At 39.0% G+C, this 18,585-nt stretch overlaps 1 protein-coding gene across 1 annotated transcript in view; it reads left to right on the forward strand.

Annotated features, from left to right (window-relative positions):
* The first annotated feature begins 5,834 nt into the window (after positions 1-5,834).
* Positions 5,835-18,585, forward strand: part of ARHGEF4 (Rho guanine nucleotide exchange factor 4) — a 213,581-nt gene continuing 200,830 nt past the window's right edge. Inside the window, exon 1 of the mRNA XM_085069766.1 lies at positions 5,835-5,981. Coding sequence (XP_084925892.1) covers positions 5,889-5,981 — 93 coding nt within the window. The 5' untranslated portion in view covers positions 5,835-5,888. The remainder of the gene's footprint in view (positions 5,982-18,585) is intronic.

Consider the following 18,585-nt stretch of genomic DNA (forward strand, 5'->3'; position numbering starts at 1 on the left):
GCAAATGTTGCTCCAGTGCACACAAAGTACACATTCCCCAGACCACTGTGTAGAGATCTGCTTGTCCTGGCTTTTCACCCGCTGATATTGGTGATATATCTGCATGCACACTGGCCACCAGATTAATTCCAGAGCTCCTCAGTGGATTTTGCACAGCCTGAGCTAAGTTTGTAGCTTTACTCTTCTGGGCACACACACTGGTTAAATAACACTATCTGGGATGCTTTTACATGTCACACCTTCAGTTCCATGCAGACAGATGTCTGCTCTTTATATCCCAGTGGAGGTTGTAATGGATGGCCATCCAGCAATGACTAAATCATGCAAGAAATAGCTCTAAATACTTCTGTGCATTTGTGAATAAGTATAAAGTGCTACAAAGCTCAGAACAGTATGCTGGGAAATAGTCCAGCCAGATGGAAACAGTCCATCAAATACCACAAGAAGCCCAGTTACTTACAGTGCATCTCTTCACTTTGCAGATTAGGGAGGCTTTTCTGCCTTCTTAGATGCTGAATAAATCTAAGCACTACTGCAGGGGTGCCAGCAGGTTCAAAGTAGGCAAAAGTATCATGTGTCCTTGACTGTTTTGGGGGATTTCTCAAACAGCTGAAGAATTCTGCTTAGGGCTCCCCTGTAGCTCCTTTTAGGATTTCTGGTAGCCAAAATGCATTTTTTACTCAAAACTCCAGTGCCTTTCGGCCTACAAATAGCAACAAATCAAAACTGTGATCTTTTAGCAAAAGGCAGTGAGAAAGACAAGAAAGTAAATGGTTTTCCAGTAGGTTAGCTCCATCCTGTTTCTTTAAGGCATGTAAAGCTTTGGTAATGAAAGGAAAGAGGAGATTCAGGCAAGACTGGAGGATGAGAGGTCCTGGATTTTCAAGAAAGCCATGAGGTATCTGCAGAAATACTGGAACGGGCATGGAGTGCTGCTCATGATAAAACTAAAATCTCCAAACAAGAGAGATGCTGTCTTAATGCTTGCCTCTGCATAGTCAAACAACTTTTGAAGAGCCAGGGCTCTCATTTTAAATAGATTTCTCTCCACAACAATTGTGTAGAAATATAGAATGTTCTGAAATACAGATTCAAGAAACTCCTTCCTGTGGTGGGAGGGGAAATGTTGCCCTTCCAGTTCTGAAGCTTGACTTGTGGGCACAGGAGGCTGATCATGGTGAGCAGGAAAGGGCAATGCGCTGGCAGTTAATAAAGTGAAGTCCTCATCAGGAAGAGACAGATTCACATTTTGTTTCAGGTCCTGAGCTTTTTCCCCCGGAAGGATTTATTCTAGTCTCTCCCCTGTATCTAAACCGTAACAATGGAAGAAAAAGATACTTCCAGTTAAAAAAAAAAAAAAAGAGGCAAACAAGTAGAAAAATATCCATTGTGCTAATGATAGAATAACTTGCAGTGAGAGGTGACATGACTTAGAGTTATTTTTTGCAGATATTCTAGACAGCATTTATATTAGTGCCAGCTTAAAAGTGTCTGATTGCTACTGTTGTTGCTAGAGCTAAGTCTGATAAAAGGAATAATCAGTCACTATAGGACTGAAATTGGTTATACCCTGTTTGAAGGTTTCATTTATATAGATTCAGGACAGCTTATAGGAGTTTAAAATGCTGTTATTGCCATTTCAGTGGGCCATTTGACTGAGCAGTAGTAGAGCCTGTGACCATCAATTACTCACCTAAAACCTCCTCATATCAGCTACATACATATGGTAAGTAGTGTAAATATATGTAGATTAGGTACATATAAACTCAAATCGTACTTCAGATGCAATTAGATATTTACTATAAACCATTCTGAACTGGAACTTTGCTATGATACACAACCATGAGATATCTGTTTCAGCTATACAAACCTGCTGGAGGAACTCCAAGGCTGAGGAGTTAGCTGGGTAAAGTTGAGGTTAACTGCATTCCCAGGGCTCTAAGGTCTAATTAAGTAAAATTGCTGGAGCCTTTGAAGGTGGAAGTGTAATGTTAATGCTGTGTTCTCTTCCCAACTTCAAAAGTATATAATTGTAGAATCTGGTAAGCAAAGTATAAAGTTTAAACAATTTACTCATATGATGACTTCTTAAGTTAGATGATCAGGTAAACTGACATCTCAGTACTGTAACCAATTTGTCCTTCAGAACTGAAACAGCTTCTCAACTGCTTTATGTCATGTGCCCTTAGGTCTGAAAAATCTATTACATTTCAATTCATTCACTTTTAGCAGCTTGCCCTTCAAAAATCCCATTCTTCTGAAATTTCTTGGCTTCCTTTCTACTGCCTCCAGTTATTAATATGGAATTGTGACCATTTCAATGCCAAATATGTTTGATCTCTTAAATACCTCATACTGTAGCTACTGAATGCTACAGTAATACCAAAGATTATGAACAGACCAGGAGTAGGTAAAGATGGCTATGAAAACACTGGTTTGAAGATTTTAAAAATTACTTTCTGAGCTTCAGTTGCAGAAAGCCTTCTTACAATACACTTAGAAACACATGGGACAATGAGGTAGAGGTGAGGATAATAGAAATAAGACCTGTGGGATGCTTTGGGGTTTTGTTATGTTTTTTTGTTTGATTGGTTGAGCTTTTTTGTTTCAGTTTGTTTGTTCAGGCTTTTGCTGTGGGTTGGGTTTTTTCCAGGGTGGGGGGTTTGTTGTTTGTTTTTTTTTTTGAGGGGCAGAGTTGGTTGTTTTAAAATCTTGAGATGGGGAAGTATAGTCCTACCTAGAGCTCTTGTAAGCAGCTGTTCTTCAGGCTGAGCAGAACTGAGTAGGGAACTGGGTATTGGCTGCCAAGAGCTGACGTGCACTCCTCTGGAGTGTAATACGCTTCAGCTATGAATAATTTTTTATTTAAAATAGCAAAACAAAAGAGCTGGACCCTTTCTGCTACATACACGTTGTACTAATGAAGCTGGGGGAGCTGCTCAGTAATCATATCTGGCGAGAAAAGCTGTTTCCAAATGTGAATTGAGTCCAACAGAAAACAAAAATTTGACTTGTGACTACAAGCTGTGAAGAGAAAATTACTTATCTCAGTGGGGTACCAAAATTAATTGTTCATAATTGCAACAATTTCTCATCAAGTTGTAACAAAAAGTTACTATTTGGGAAACTTGTTTTATCTTAAGATTTTAAAAGCCCTTTGAGATACTGAACATTATGAAAACAAGCAAACTCAGTATCTGGACACTGCATTCAGACTGCTTTTTAACTCACGTTAAGGATGCCAGATCATGGACCCTTAAGGCTTGGTCCAAGTCTGTAAGATTTATTTTCCTCAAATTGCTGAGATCTTCTATCATGGCTTCTGCTTGGGATAGAAATGCTGGAAGTGAAGGTGAATGCTAACTATCTGAAGGATGTAGTAAGTGGATCTTATTTTAACTATCATTTCATTTTCACTCTCATGGTTGGAAAATAGCTTAAGCAAACTTGTCTTTTTTTGTTCATATGTCATTATTCACATCGTAAATGACAAGGATTAGAAAATAAATGCCAGGGTTGAAAAAAATGTCATGTAGAAACTTCTTAGTGGTCAGAATGAAAGAACTGGGAGACAACAGAAAGATGAAAATTATGACTGTGACATTATGTGGTAATGCCATGTCCTTCTGGGAATGGACTAAGAGAAAATACCTTAGTAATACATGCAGTTTTTATCTGCCTCCACCCTTGTAATTTTCTCAGCTGACAGTGTTCTACAAGTTTATAAGATGGCTCAGTGATCTGCTTCTTGACATTTCTTTGGTTTGACTTCTCCTTTCCTGTCATTTTTTATGTCAAGTGGTCTTTAACTGTGTTTAAAATTGGCAGCAAGAGTGAGCAGGCTTCTGGCATGGCCACAATTGCTTTCAAACAATGGTAGTAGTCTTCTCATCTCTAGGGACAGGAGAGCAGGTGAGAGTTGTAGAGCTTTCCTCCCCATGAATTACTTTGTTTTTGTGCTCAGGGGTGAGAAGCGCTGGCTTGTCCCTGTGCAGGGAAGGCTGGCACACAACGACCCTGCCTGCTGGTATTTGGGTCCATGAGTGGTACTGTAATTACCTGCAGGTGGGAAAACGTAGGGACTGCTGCTGAGGATTGCTCAGAAGTTGTGTTGTGTCAGAGTAAGCATTGTGTGGGAATTGCAGGCTCATGCTGTTGACAGCAGAGGGATATGGCTGGGAGGAGGGAGCACTGGGATGCTATCCAACTATTCTGCAATTGCTAGAGCCAGCTTGCCTTCAACATCTGTGCTCAGGATTGCCTGCAGGAAGGGAAATGATGTTCCACTTTATTCCAGCGAACTATCTGAGGAAGATTTAGCTCTCCAATTCATTGTATTTTCTCTTTCTCAAATTTGTGTGAACATGAAAAGAGAGAGAAATAGTGACAGCTGTAACCATCAGAGGAACCAGGTGAGCCAGATACCTTTCAAAATATATCAGACAAATGAAATGTGTATGATTTTTGCATTTCATTTGCTGCATCTTGTGGACAGACTGTATATGGGTGTGTAGCAATTTTGTTTTCACCTTTTGTTTTCTGAAACACCATTCTAACAATAAAATACATTACTCAGGAAGCCCTATTAAAGTCACTGCAATTAGGTCAAGGTGGTATTTAAGATCATTAAAGACAGTAAAATTGGATAGTGAGTGTTTACTGAATCACTGCCATGAGATGCTTGAAGGTGGTCCAAGATGATGGAATTTTTAGGTGCTAGATCCTCTATATATGTTAAAAAGGGCGATGTTTCAAGATACTGGAACTCTTGATTAATTCTTCAGCAAACGACAGTGATATCTTCCTCCACCTGAATATCCTCTCTGTGGTGGGGGAAATAATTTGTAGAAAGCATAAGTTTCTGCACGAAGTTACCAGTAAAGTTAATCCTATTCATTAAAATAATGTCTTAATTGTTGATGCTGTTGAATTTTGATAATTGAAACAATTAAATCTTTAGACCTTTTCTAACTGTCACTAAGAGTACGCTAATGGTCTTTGAAATTTTTCTTAATGTACAAGTTTGAGCTGTCACAAGGAACAGAAGAGCTGCTTAATGTTTAACTAAAAATTACTTAGTTAATCTCTTGCGTATTTTCTTCATGTTTTGGCCTATGGAAGGGCTGTTCATTATTTCAGAATGTCTGGCTCCAGTCCATCTGCAAGACCTCATTTTTCTTTTGAAATCTGTAGTCTTCACAAGCTTGGCATCTGCAATATCACAAACAATGAATTACTGTGGCTGGAAGTCTCTGGAATTAAAAAAACATCCTCTGTAAGAACTGAATTTTTTTTACAGAATTGGGATTTGTTCTGAGGAAACACGGTTGACAAAAATAAAGTTTTTCAAACATAACAGATATTTCATCTCGCCCCCCCACCCCCCAATGAACTGAAGTCTTGATGCCGAGAACTTGCTCTTGAAATAAATGGGATCTTTCTCTCCTCTCTTGGCAACAGCAGGAGTATTCTTGTGCTGTATGACAAGGCTAGCTGGTGCTATATTTGTCTTGTAGCTGTACACACATTTGCAAGAGGTTGTTTAATAAGTGAAAGGCAAAGAGCCAATACAGTTTAAAGAAAGTTTATTCTACCACAGCCTGAACTTTCTGGGTTGGCTTAAAGACAAGGCTACATTCTTCTGGAGGATCAGGGAATATCATTACTGATCTGAAATTAAAACTTTCCCGAGTTGTCTCTGGAAAGATCAGGGCTTTGTGGAGAAGGAGGGGGCAGGGGGGTGTGACACGACGGACCTTTTTAAAATGGAATTCAATAGATGTTTGGGTGCATCAGCAGAAGAGGAAAAAGGAAGACAAGAGGGTGGGGAAGAAGATACTAGTAATGCTGGGAGTAATGTTGTCCACGAAGAGCTGGATTTGGTACAAATGTACCGTACCTGTTTGCCTGAACAATATATGAAAGTGAAATTCACTCAGACAGCGTACCTGACATGCTGGCTGTTGTTGCAACTCTGCAAGGTAAGATATTTTAATACAAATCTGTGATATTATTAGTTAATTTTCTATGTGCTTAAATTAGAAATTGATCAAAGTCTCTGCTGAAGCATTTGAGAACTCATTACTATGTACCATACAGTTTCCTTCATGGTTTATTAGTAGTGGGAGCATTGTAAATATTGATATTGTACCCAGAAACAGGTGATCCAACTCGGGAAAACTTGTAGGGGCCAGTAATGGAGTACTATACAAAGCACTACATTGGTAATTGATAGCCAGTTTATCTCTGTATACCCTTACATAATTGCAAGGGGTTCAAGATTATTTTAGATTAATTTCTAGGTGAAATTTCTTGTCATGTTCTTTACTGGTTTACATTGATCTCTTGTGTTGGATGAGCACTAGAATGTATTTTAATTCTGAAAATGTGAACCTTATAAAAGTAAAGAATTGGATGAGGGTTTGGAACATCTTTGTCAAATATAATGGAGTTTTTTAGGTTGTGGTGGGACTTATTTTAAATTTGACCTGGCCACATCTGATAAAAATACTTTTGCCTAATCTATTACTGGATAAGGAAGCAACAAGGAAATGGACCAGGTATAAATGCTATAGTTCATTCCATTTCACTCCCTGCAGAAAACTACTGCAGTGTTCAGATCCAAGCAAAGAAACATTGAATCCTACAGAAGTGATATGATTTAAGCTTTTAGGTTTCAGCAGAGAAGCACTGGGACATTTGAGCTTCAAATGCTGGTGGTTACAGTGGTGTAACAAGGTTGTGTTAGTAAATCTAGAATGTGGAAAGGTCTTTCTTTGTCTAATTCTTTATGCAAATCTTACTGTTGTAGGCATTTAGTTGATGGGCAGATCACCATACAGATCACAACAAATGGCAAGGCAATATTTACTGACTGTTTTTTCTTCAGAAGTATGTGACAGAGGAGATCCATGATGGTGATGGGGAGGAGACCACAGGAGTGGGGCCAGGTGGTGCCTCAGCAGCAGCATCTCCTTTCTTTGTGCATGGCAGCTTTGGGGCAGTAGCTACATCGGGGTTTTTGACAGCATAGCTATGCAAGACTACAAGACTACAATATAAAAATGTAAACTGAACAGTACTAACAATTTTATGTGTTGGATTGCTAGATAGCTTTGTTTGCCTATATAGTCCATATTTGTAGAGTCTTTGTTCTTGTCTGTGTGTAGCATTTATCCTGCGGTGCCAGTTGCTTGCATTAGGGGGCAGATAGAGACCCTTTCATATGTTTTTTTTTCTCGCAATTTTTCTGCTTGCTTACTTCAGGGATCTTTTGTGAGGCTGACTGAAAAGGGGTAGGAATCCACACAGAGATGGGCGTGGAGTAAACTGCCCTAGAGCAGAGGTCAGAGGCAGAGTCCTGGTCAACACACACTTCTGATAGTTTTGAGGAGTGCTGATCCAGGGTGGGGAAGTTTGCACCTTGTCTGGATTCTAATTGGTTTGATTGGTTTTCTTGTGGTTTGACCTATTTGTAGCCATTGAATTTGTAGGTTTTCAGAGCCATACGTGTATTACAGAATGAGGCAGAACCTCATTTGTGGCTACAGATCTAGTAGTTGATCTGGGTGTGTGCAACAACTTCAGTACTTGGAACTCACTGCCTGTGCATAGATTTTTTTGTAGTTTAATTGTGAGCTGCGAACAAAATGTTGAGTGGTCTGCACACAGAGGTCTTGTGTGCATATTATCCTGTAGGATAAATGATTGTTCCATTTCTTCATGGATAGTTTTTAAATGACAGGAAGAATTTTTAAAATATGTAAGCTACAAGAGATGTTTCTGTCTGTGATTTATGTGCTTGCATATAGCAGTATACTTGCACAGTGCATATAAATTTTTAGAGTTGGAAAGGAACAATTCATGCTATAATAAAGTAGAGAGAGGAGAGGTAATGTAGCTTCTGTTAAAATCACAAATTGCTTCAGAAAGCTTTCTCAGAACCTTACAATGCCCCAGCTAATCCAAGAGGATAATTAAACCTCTAATTTATTAATGCTTCTTTCTTGCTGAGCTTTGTTAAAGATTGTTCAGTTTTGAGACCCCATTTTTTATTTCCTGACACTCTTCCATTACTTAAATCTCTTCCAAGTCCTAATCCATTCAAAAAGTGCTAATTTTTTCTCCTTCCCCCTCACAAGAATAAAAGAAGCACAGTGTTGCTTTTTCTCAGGTTCTGTAACTTGGCAGAACCTAGCAATCCTGCTGTAGTGGGAGGGGAGGAGAGGCAGCAGTACTGAAATGGTGCTGCTGTGTTACAGAGGCACCCTTTGTAACAGCTTGTGTACATCCCCTATACATCTAAATGTTTCTAGTTCTTGCCTACAGACAGTGTCCCGGGTGCTCATGACTTGGAAAAGATCAGGGACTCCTTATAACTGCTTATCAATGCTCCCCCAGAAAGTTACATGTCCTTTGTGCAAGGGTTACATGTCCTTTGTGCTCACCCTTCAGTACACTAAGATGAACAGGATGAGGATGAACTGTGTTTAGCAGGTGAGAAACCAATCTGAGTGTACTCTCATGAAGTTTAGTTACAAAATAATCAAATTCCACCTATGTGTAATGGGAACACATGCAATTAGCCTGTCAGAGTTCAAGAAGCATCTTTGTAGACTGCCATCTGGGAAACTTCTCACTCATGTTTCCCTGAAGAAGGCTTCCATTTTCAGGGGTCTCCACGGCTTGTGGGGATGAAGGAAGAGACTTCAAATCTTTCTAAAATTTCCAAGTGCCACCAAGGTTATGCTTTCAACCAGTACTTCTTTTCAAGCCCCATTTACAAATCTCAGGCAGCTGAAAAGAAAGGTTGGTCAGATGCTCATTTATAGATGCCTCTTAACAAATTATGCTTTTTGCTTCTGTACTAAGATGCAAGTGGGTAAATATTACAGCTTGGCTGTAGATGGAGCTTTTCTAATCTTCCATATATTACCCAAGTTAGTGTTCTCAAGCTGTTTATGAAATGATGAGTTTCTCTCCTTGATCTAACAGGTTTCACACAGAGCAGCCCTTACTTGTAATGAAGCCATTTGGATCTGCAATGTTGATTTGCAAACCTTGTGAGGGCAGATCTGCTGCCAGACTTCACACTTGAACAGTGCTCCCCTGACATTTTTATTGCATGTGTTGCTATTTCATGCAGGTGGACTTTGATTATTTTGTAACCAAACTGCATGAGAGTGCACACAGATCAGTATCTAGTTTCTCACCTGCCAAACATAGTCTCTCTTCATTCAGTTAGTGTTAGCTTTTCCCATCGTAAATCGTCTCTTTGTTTTCCAGTTTGTGATTGCTTACCTGTATTGTGTCTAAAGACACTTGCTCACAAGGAAGGAATCAGCTTTCTGAACTTTAGAAAAGTTGTAAAAATAAGTTATTAAGTTAGAGCACTCTCCTGTGGGCAGTTCCTTTCTTTAATCTATAAGAATGGTTTATATTGATTTACCAAGCTGATTTATCTCTAGCTTATATAACAGATTTCTGAAACATTTTGAGACAAAAGATACCCACAAAGATGGACATCATATTCCACACTGATTCCATGTCCCACTAACTGTTCAAAACAGAAAATAGTTAACATGTTAAGCTTGTAAGAGAGATAACGAACAATATTAAAAGTTTCTAAAAATAAAAGCAGGCTTTAATTCAGATTTGACATAAGCTTATTTGAATTAATTCTCTGTTTCAATAATTTACAGTACTTCAGTAATATTCAATACCTCTGAATATCAAAACCAGCTGGCTAATGTATGTGATTTCCCTATTGCTTACTATACCTTAAGCATTTTCTGTCAGTTCACTTGTTTTTTTAAATTCTATAATCTACATAAAAGGCAAAATAATGGTGAGATATCTGCAATCCAATTTCTTGTCTGTGTACATATTTTTGAGCACTAGGTTCTACAGAGCTTCCAACTGCTCTTGCTATGAACTTCTCCGTGCTACATAAACCTAATAGAATAGATCCCAAGTGAAACATTAAATCACTGTCCTATGGTTTAGGGCACAAGGGCTTAATTCAATAGATTAGCTATTCAATAGGTTTATCACTCTCTGTTCATTATCTTGCTGTCCTTGGCTCAGTTCATTGCCTGTAAAGGGGATAGGAAATTAGTTTTATTTCATTTCTTGGTTTATTTTGATTTTTACTTCTGATCATAAACATTGTAAGGTTGGACTATCTTCCCTGTAAATATGTTGCAATGGTAAGGATAGCCTGTGCAACAGTATGGGATGAATACCTTCCAAGGGGAAAGAGTAGCCTGGTTTTCCTACACTATGAATGAATTTTCTAGCCATTAGCATAAGGAAGTGTAGTCTTCTTTTGCCATCCTTTTGAGGAAAAAAAGGCTGCAGAACTTTTAGCTATTTCTTAGTTGCCAGCTTAGTTGCTGACTTCTGAAAGATTGTCAGTGAAAGTGTGGCCACTTCTAGAGATGTCACTTGTGGTAAGATAAGAAAAAGCTGTGAGCAACCTAAACCTAAATAAGTTACAGGTGTGACCCTAAACGAGAGAAATAAAACACTTTGTTGGAAGAATGCAGAGACTGCAGACATGTGTGACTGATTGCAGAAGGCACCTGCAAATGGTTTGCTAATCAACTACAACACCTGCTATGCATGTGAAGAAAGAGTATAAAAAGGTGTACCAGGAAATAATAATAGGAAGCTGATGCTTACCACTGTGGTGTCGGCATTGAGTCCACTGTCAGTCACTAGTGTTTTCCATGTCAGCAGGTTGGAAGTTGTAAGACATTGGTTGTTTCTCCAGGAGAAGGTTGCCTCTGGATTCCACAGAACAGCCCCTAAGGAAATGGTCTAGTGAAAGGAGAGAAGACTATTCTATTAGGTATATCTTCTTGTAATGATTTTGTTGTGGTTAGATGCAATTGTTGTCAGCCAAACATGCTGCTATGCTGGTTTTAACACTCTTCATGTACTCTGCTGAGAACATTTAACTACTGTAAGTTTTAAGCATGAGAATGTTGGGCCTGGAAAACCAAGTTTGAGGTTTCTATGTCTTTTTGAGTTTGTTTTCAATGTGACTTACTATGGTCACAGAAAGGTTTTGACAGAGGAAGAAGCTGGACCCTGATACAGAGGGTTGGACAGGAGTTTAACCAGTGGCTATTCCGTCCTGTCCTGGTAGGTCACACATGGATCAAAAATTCTGCAAGGAGAACTGGCTGACTCCCTTCACACCTATTTTCCAGCTACCATAAGTGTTTGTTGGAAATTACAAGGCTTTGGTTTTGGTGTTTTTGTAGTTTGTTTGGTTTTTGTTATTTGATATGCTTATGTGGTCTTGCTGCATCTGTAACTCCTTCCTAACAAGTTTTGAACACTCTGGCCTATCTCAGCAAAATTTGAGTGATGTGGAAGGTAACAATTAATGGAAGTAGGTAGTCAGGGAGTGGAAACAGACTTAGCTAATGCTCCTCCTGAGGGAAAGGCTCCTGCATTAAACTATCCCTCATTAAACATCAGAAATACTGTAAAATGTTTCCATTTCTACATTATAGAACTGCAGAGCTGTAGGAAAGGGGACTCTGTTGGGTTAGCTGCTTGCAGAAATACATGTTTTCTCAGTAAAGTGTTTTTTGTTTGGCTGCTAATGGAACTCCACTGAAGCCTACTGTTTGTCTTCAGTCCTCAGAGTAAAAGCCAAGGAGGGGCTTTAAAAAGTGCAACTTGAGAAACTAAAGAGTGATGTTTTTCAGGAAGCTCTAAATATTTCCTTCCCCCTCCCCTTGGAACACTGACTTTTTAAGCTGTCAGCCAGAATACTCCATCACTCATTAGGTCAAAACTGCCAATATTTTATTTAGGATCAAGCTCCAAGGGTGAACAGTCTGATTAGATACACTTAACTCCTAAAATATCATAAGCTGTTATATGGGGCTTGTTATGTTTAGGAGTAATGTTTCTGAATATGTTTTCCTTTAATTTTTGCTCCAATTTTCTGGATTCCTTTGGGCTAGAAATATTTAAACAGTCTGTGTTATACTGGAATAGTACTTGCAGTGCTGGGTAGAGCTAAGTGCTGTAGAAAGACAAAGCAATGAGAGGGAAAGCTGGAATGTATGGAACCTGACAGTGAGCTTGGTTCAGACTGGTTTCTCATTCTGGGCAGAGATTCAGTTCTTTATGGGCAGTGTAAACCATTCAGCATGTGCTGGGGATTTTGACTTCCTCCTTTCCCCACTGCAAAAAGCTGGGAATTTAATTTTTTCCAGTATCTTTAGTATTCATTAAGCCATCTCCTTGATCTAGCTCTGAGCTACAAGCAGTGTGTTCAGATTGCAGGCTGTGAAAGATTGATATGCAGAACAATTCTGAAACATTCTTTATAAACCTGGGGAATGATTGTTGGAAAAGTCAGCCACATCCATTTTTTACAATCTCATTCTCTTAAAATTATCATGCCTTCACTTACATGGGAGAATGTATGTTCAATAGCTACTTTTCAGTGGAACTGTCTTTCTCAGCTACGAGTTCTCAAAAACCACTATCAATCAAAGCTGCATTATTTTCTTTTTGCTGTTAATTTAAGCCCAGTTCCTGTAACAATCTGCAGGCTTCTGCAGCACTGCACCTCGTGAATCAGGGCAGAACATTCTTACTGAATCGTGACTTGATTATTAGCTTAAAAAATTTGACTGAAATCCTGCATGACTAACAGAGTAACAGGGTGGATTAAGAACCTGTAAGCAGATGACTGAGAACAAATCACGTCTTGAGCACATTGGAATATTTGATGCTTTTCCTAGAAAGTTTCTCATTATTACAGAAATCTAAGGAGGTGCTGTATTTTTTTTCCTCCTCCTGATATTTTCTGTTGGAAGAAAAGTAGAATTGATGTTGGAAAGAAACAAAACTTCTCACTTGATGCTTCAAGTGTAGTGCTCTGAATGTGATTATTTACAAATCTGGATGAAAATTGGTAAATAAAGAAGAATTTGGGCTGTTAAAAACCTTTAATAATATGTTGCCAGAGAGGACAGTGCATAAATACCCATAAGAATGCTTGGGCAGGGCAGTTTTAAAAGTTAGCTAGATCACTCTACCAGTCAGGAGACAGAAGTGAAATAATTTTTTTTTCCAAATAATAACAAAAGTATTATTTTTACACACTTGAGTTTGATTTTTTTGGAAACTTACATTTGTACTGAGGAAGAGCGTGTCTAAGTGTAAAAAGGCTATTCTTTGTAGAGCCATCAACCCCAGTTTCTGTAAAAGTGATGTAAAATAATATGGATAATTAAAAACAAGCAAACAAAAAGCAAGTAAATTTTATCCCTTTACTTTTCATTTTAAAAGATATATTGAATTTCTCCCTTATTCAAAGGCAAGTTTTGTTCTCTAACTCTTAGCTTTGTTTTTGGGTGAAATCAGTGAATTTATTTATACATTACAGGAAATAGTATCATTTTGATTGTGGTTGTTATAATTGGACTGACATTGAGATTCTAGCAAAAGTAAATGGCAGGATAAACCCTGGAAGCTCACCTTTCCTGTCTTTATGCAATAGATGAGATTGCAGTGTTGGGGTTTAGAGAACTTCTAGGTAATTATGGAATACATATAGAATTATTTACATAGTATAGCTGCAAGCTCTGAGCACAGACCCAAGTTCACAGGCAAATTTTCAAGTGATGTCCAGCCAGGTTTACCACTCAAAAATTTGATCCACACTCTGCCAGCAGGTTCTGCTTCTGCCAGAGGGAGAGTGTCACAGGATGTTCAGCCACCACCCTGAACCACAGGGTTTAATGGCCAGATGTGATAACAAAAGCTGAAGTCAGCACTGCTGTTTTCACAGCCATTTGAGCTGACTTTCTGTGTTAATATAAGTGAGACCCACTAAGACAGACAAGATCAATAAAGCATCCCCCTATATTTTACATGGTGGATGTTCATGGTGATATGAATCTATCCCATGGACAGCATCTGGAAAAGCTGGCTAGTAAGATGTGTTGCAAAGTTATTTACTAAAACCTCATATACTGATTAACAACGTACTCTGGTGGCATGTATGAGGCAGGAAATTAACAAGGTAAAAGATACAGCTTCATTTATAGCTCCTTCTGTATTCCCTACCTTTTCCTGGTAATTATATTTGATATTATTCCCCAGAAAGCAGTATCAATGCCCTATATTAAATTATATGGGAAAGAATGTGATAGTCTTTTTTATACTTTGTGTGTTCCTTCAGAGCTAAACTAAAAAGAATTGGGGGGAGGGGGAGAAAACCTAGTATTTGGAAAACATTTTGTGAATGTTTCTGTGCTGCCAAAGCAGACAGATAGCTTTCATGCCCAGACACAAAGTTATGGGGTGGGGCAGGCAGAAGGGATTAATGTTGTTTCCATATGAATAAGTAGGGTTTTTTTGGTATTATTTGCTATAATCCTATGAGCACAATGGACAAGCCTAGTACAGTTTGGTAGCCAGTCTCTCCCTGCTGGAAGAGAGACCAGGACCTTAAGGTGTGGTGAGAAGCGCGTGGGTGATAAGCTAGAATGTGGAAAAAATATTAATGTCAATGCTCAGGAGACAATAACTTTCATAATGTTGCCAGTTAAAGTTTTCAAATTGGCATTTTTCCCCTTGAAATGCCTGTTCCATTAGGCATGTGGCCTCACAAGGGTCTGATTAAAAAAAAAAACCCAAGTTTTCAGGTGCTGTAACTACGGAGGAAAACTGAAATACCAGTTTGCAGTGAAAAGTTCTTAAACAATGAATCTTTCATCCTTGGACTTGTCAATCATCTTTCAAGTGTTTTAGAGCTTGGATCAGCTTGTAAAAGATGCTGATTATAATAGCTGCTGGATTGACTTTTTTCTTTGCTTAGTCCAAATAAAAATTCTAAATGCATGAGTATAGCTGTATTCATCAGAAAAGTGCAGGCTTTCATTTCACTTCCCACATAAACAGGCAGCCAAGATACCCAGCAGAGAGGAGTGCAGGGGGACTGACATCAGCAAAATGCAATGGAAGAAGGGGAAAACCTCCTAAAAAAAGAGAGAGAGAGAAAGAAAAAAAAAAAAAAGAAAGAAAGGGTGAGAAAAAAATTTGCTAGAAGCAGGCAAAGGCTTCCAGAGCAAATCTTTACACAAGATATCCTGGGAACTGTAGCAGTCATAAATGGTGGAAGGTTTCATATTGCCCAGCAGAACAGTGTTTGTCACTCTCCTAAGAAGACAACTGCCTGTTGAATTGTGAGGGTGACAACACAGGGCGGCACTAATTTTAAAAAAAGTGATCTCAGTGTGATCTCACAGAATTTCTAATCTTACTGAAACCAGGACTCTGCCTACATCTTTTTCTCCATGGATGTGTGCTCTTTTTCATACTGTTTGCTTCTGAGTATCTGTCAGACCTAGGTGACTGTCACTTTTAGCTCCACTCTCCTGTGTTCAGAAGTCCTGTGCAAATAACGTTTATTTGTCTTGGGAACCACTGACATGGATCCCCAGGGGAGCAGCAGCCTGGCTGGAGCCAGTTTTAGTCCAAGCCCTGATCTCTGGAAACACAGACTGTAGATTCATGTCCATCCCACAGCACTGTCTTCCCACATGTGCTCGAACCAGCTGTACATTTCCAATGCAGTAAAGTTCATAGTTTCCAGACTAAGAAATGCACACAGTCCTGAGTGGGCACACTGAAGATTTGGGTTCACTCCTGTTTCTGCTTCAAGCTTTCAATAGGGCTTTTGGATAAACTGCTTCATCTCTGCAACAGTTCTTCATCTTAGGGGAAAATTTGTTTATTCCCACCGGGAATATGCAGCTCTTTGAGAGAAAGGATGTGTCTGTGTGCCTTGCATAGCAAGTCTCCCATTTGGGCAGCAACCTGTAGCTTTCCCTGCATTACAAAGAGCAGGTGGGAGGGGAAATGGCCTACTCATTAGCAGGAGAGGGGAAGTTAAATTTGAATGACATCTGCAATTTGTAAGTTAAAAACCACCAAAAATAATTGGAACATTTAAGTTTTTAGATGTATTTTAGAGTTGTGTAATAAAAAAAATGGTAGGACATTGCTGAGAAGCTTTCGCAATTGTTTTTGGCTTTTAAGTGCCCTTTTTGTTAGTGCTTATGCCTTTAGCAGTTCCAGCCTCTAACTGCCTGTTTATTAGTACATTTCTTCCACCCACACACACTTGTAGCAACACAACTCTTAGCAGGTTGCACAAATCAAGGAGTAGATGTGCCTGAAAACCTAATTTCTCTTTCACTTGCCCCAGTAAATCTTCATTTCCGTGGAAGTGCCATGTTTCAAAGCACAGTCCCACAAGCAGTGCAGAAACAAGTGTGGATATTGGTCACCTGGAACTTCCTTACACTGTCATTCACCCAGCAGCATGGGAGTATAGCCCATTCTCACTAGCTGTCAGAAAGTCTTTCCAAGAAAACCAAACCTACCTAGACAAGGTCAGGGCCTGTTTTGTAAAATATACACCAGCTACGAAAAGATTCAGGCACTGTTCTGTTAAATTATCAGAGAGATGTCATTGCTTCAGTAGATCAAAGGAGAAACCCTAGTGCCTCGAGGTTATTTACATGTTCTCTTTGATCCTGCTATTGCTTTCCTCTTCCCCTGCAGCACCAGGAGTGAATTATCGTCAGATGAAAAAGAGAAGGTTAGAGACAGGAATTATTTTCACCTGCCAGTTCTTCAGGTTAAGTACAAAACTTGAAAAGTGACTATGCAATGGCATATAGAAGTGTGCAGAATCAAAACTATATTCCTCAGAAATCTGACAACTTTGTTTTCAAATATGTGATTCTTGATGATGTGAAATGGTTTAGAAGACATTAGTAGTGGGGTTTTTTTCTCTATTTGTTTTATTTTCAGAATATCAGAGTGAAGTTTCTGAAGCTATTTTTTAAAATTGGTTTACTACTGCCACTATAAAAATGGTAATTCTTCATGAAAAAAATAGGGAGTTACATAAAAAGAAAGAAGCTGACAGAACAGGCTAAAAATTAGCATGGAGAAAAGTAGATAGTGTTGAAGTCTATTTTAGATAAAATTTCAGGAAACTTCATTGTTCGGGGATAAACTCATTTTGCTTTAAATTGAATTCTACTTATTTGAACAGTTATATCTTCAAGAGTTACCTATAGTTACAGATGGTTCACTCTCCCTTCTTCTTATCTTTATGAACCCCTTTGCAGTTTATCTTAAAGCTCCCCAGATCTGCAGTGCCTGTTCTAAGATACAGGTTTTAAGTGAGTTTGCTGAAAATGGAGACTGAAACTGAGGGAAAGGACCTCCCTGAGAAGAGCATGCACTTCTCCAGGAAAACAGTGAGGTGCTTGCATCTAGGAAGATTCAAAGCTGCCATGACCTTCGTGTACTGCAAAGGAATATCTATAGCTGTATATCTATATCTCAGACTAGTAAATAAAGGCACATAATAGAATCTGGGACCCTAAGGTTGGATTTACTACTACTGACAGGACCATGATCAATTTTCTAATTTCTTCTGTTATATAATTTTGTATCTTTCTTTAAAAATAGAAAATGATTTTTCATTTGGCCTTGGAAAATCTTAAAGAATGTTACCACATTATCATTACTTAAGTAAGTGTTTTGAGATGAAGGGGTTTTACTTCTGTGAGCGAGGAATTATGCATAGCCTGCAGGGTTACTGTAGCTGATGATCTTCAACCTCATCTTAAAGATCATAATTTCTGTGAAACCAATGAGGTGGGAGAGGTCCACACAGAAAAAGAAATCTGGGAAAACGTGTATCAGGACTGGGGTTTGGGATCACTGTGTAAAATAGAATGTCAATTGTTGTTTTGTAAGGCATCAGTATTGGAGATGGGCAAAATGTCTTAAGGCAGAACCTTCAACTTGAAAATTTTATTTTACTTTTTCCTCTCCAATGCAAAGTTCAAGCCAAGTTCACTAAAGTTTGTGAACCCTTCAGCAACAGTTGTCTAAGTTACGAGCAAGCCTGAAATTGTCTGTGGTTTGGGTGCAAATCAGGATGGGTTTGATCCCAAGCCACTTGAAACACAGCACTTTTTGCCAGATATAGCTCTGTATTTCAGCCTTGTTTGCAGCCCAGACCAAGACTTGCCCAGAGGGGAGCTGTGGCTGAAAGCCCTGTGAATGGTGCCCACAGTACTTTTCACTGGTTTTTCACAGAAATGGTGAGCATTGTGTACTTGTCCTGGATGGGTGTCCGCCTGGTGGCTCAGGTTCCAGTTCAGCTGGAGGGTCATTATATACATCCATATGTCTAAGCTTCACAGTTGAAGGGGCAATATGTGCATCTCACCCAGTTTTCCACAGGGGGTTTTCTTCAGAACAGACTCACTCCTGGAGCTACACTAAGGCTCTCGTGAAAGCCAAAATAATGCCAAAGGGTGCCCATTGGCTCTCTTCCTTGGCATTACTAGGAATTTTTCAAAACTTAATCTGTAAAGACTTTTTGACCTGTAGAAGTAGATTCCTTCAGACAAGTCTAAAAGGTTTTGCAGTCCTATTCTTGTGTATTGCAAGGTCTGGTGAAAATTTCTTGTAGAAGCCACAAGTAGGTTCCTGCAGGTCTCAGGGATTTCCCAG

The sequence above is a fragment of the Lichenostomus cassidix genome, chromosome 9 (assembly GCF_008360975.1).
Source record: "Lichenostomus cassidix isolate B80296 chromosome 9, HeHo_3.0, whole genome shotgun sequence".
NCBI classification, from domain to species: domain Eukaryota; kingdom Metazoa; phylum Chordata; class Aves; order Passeriformes; family Meliphagidae; genus Lichenostomus; species Lichenostomus cassidix.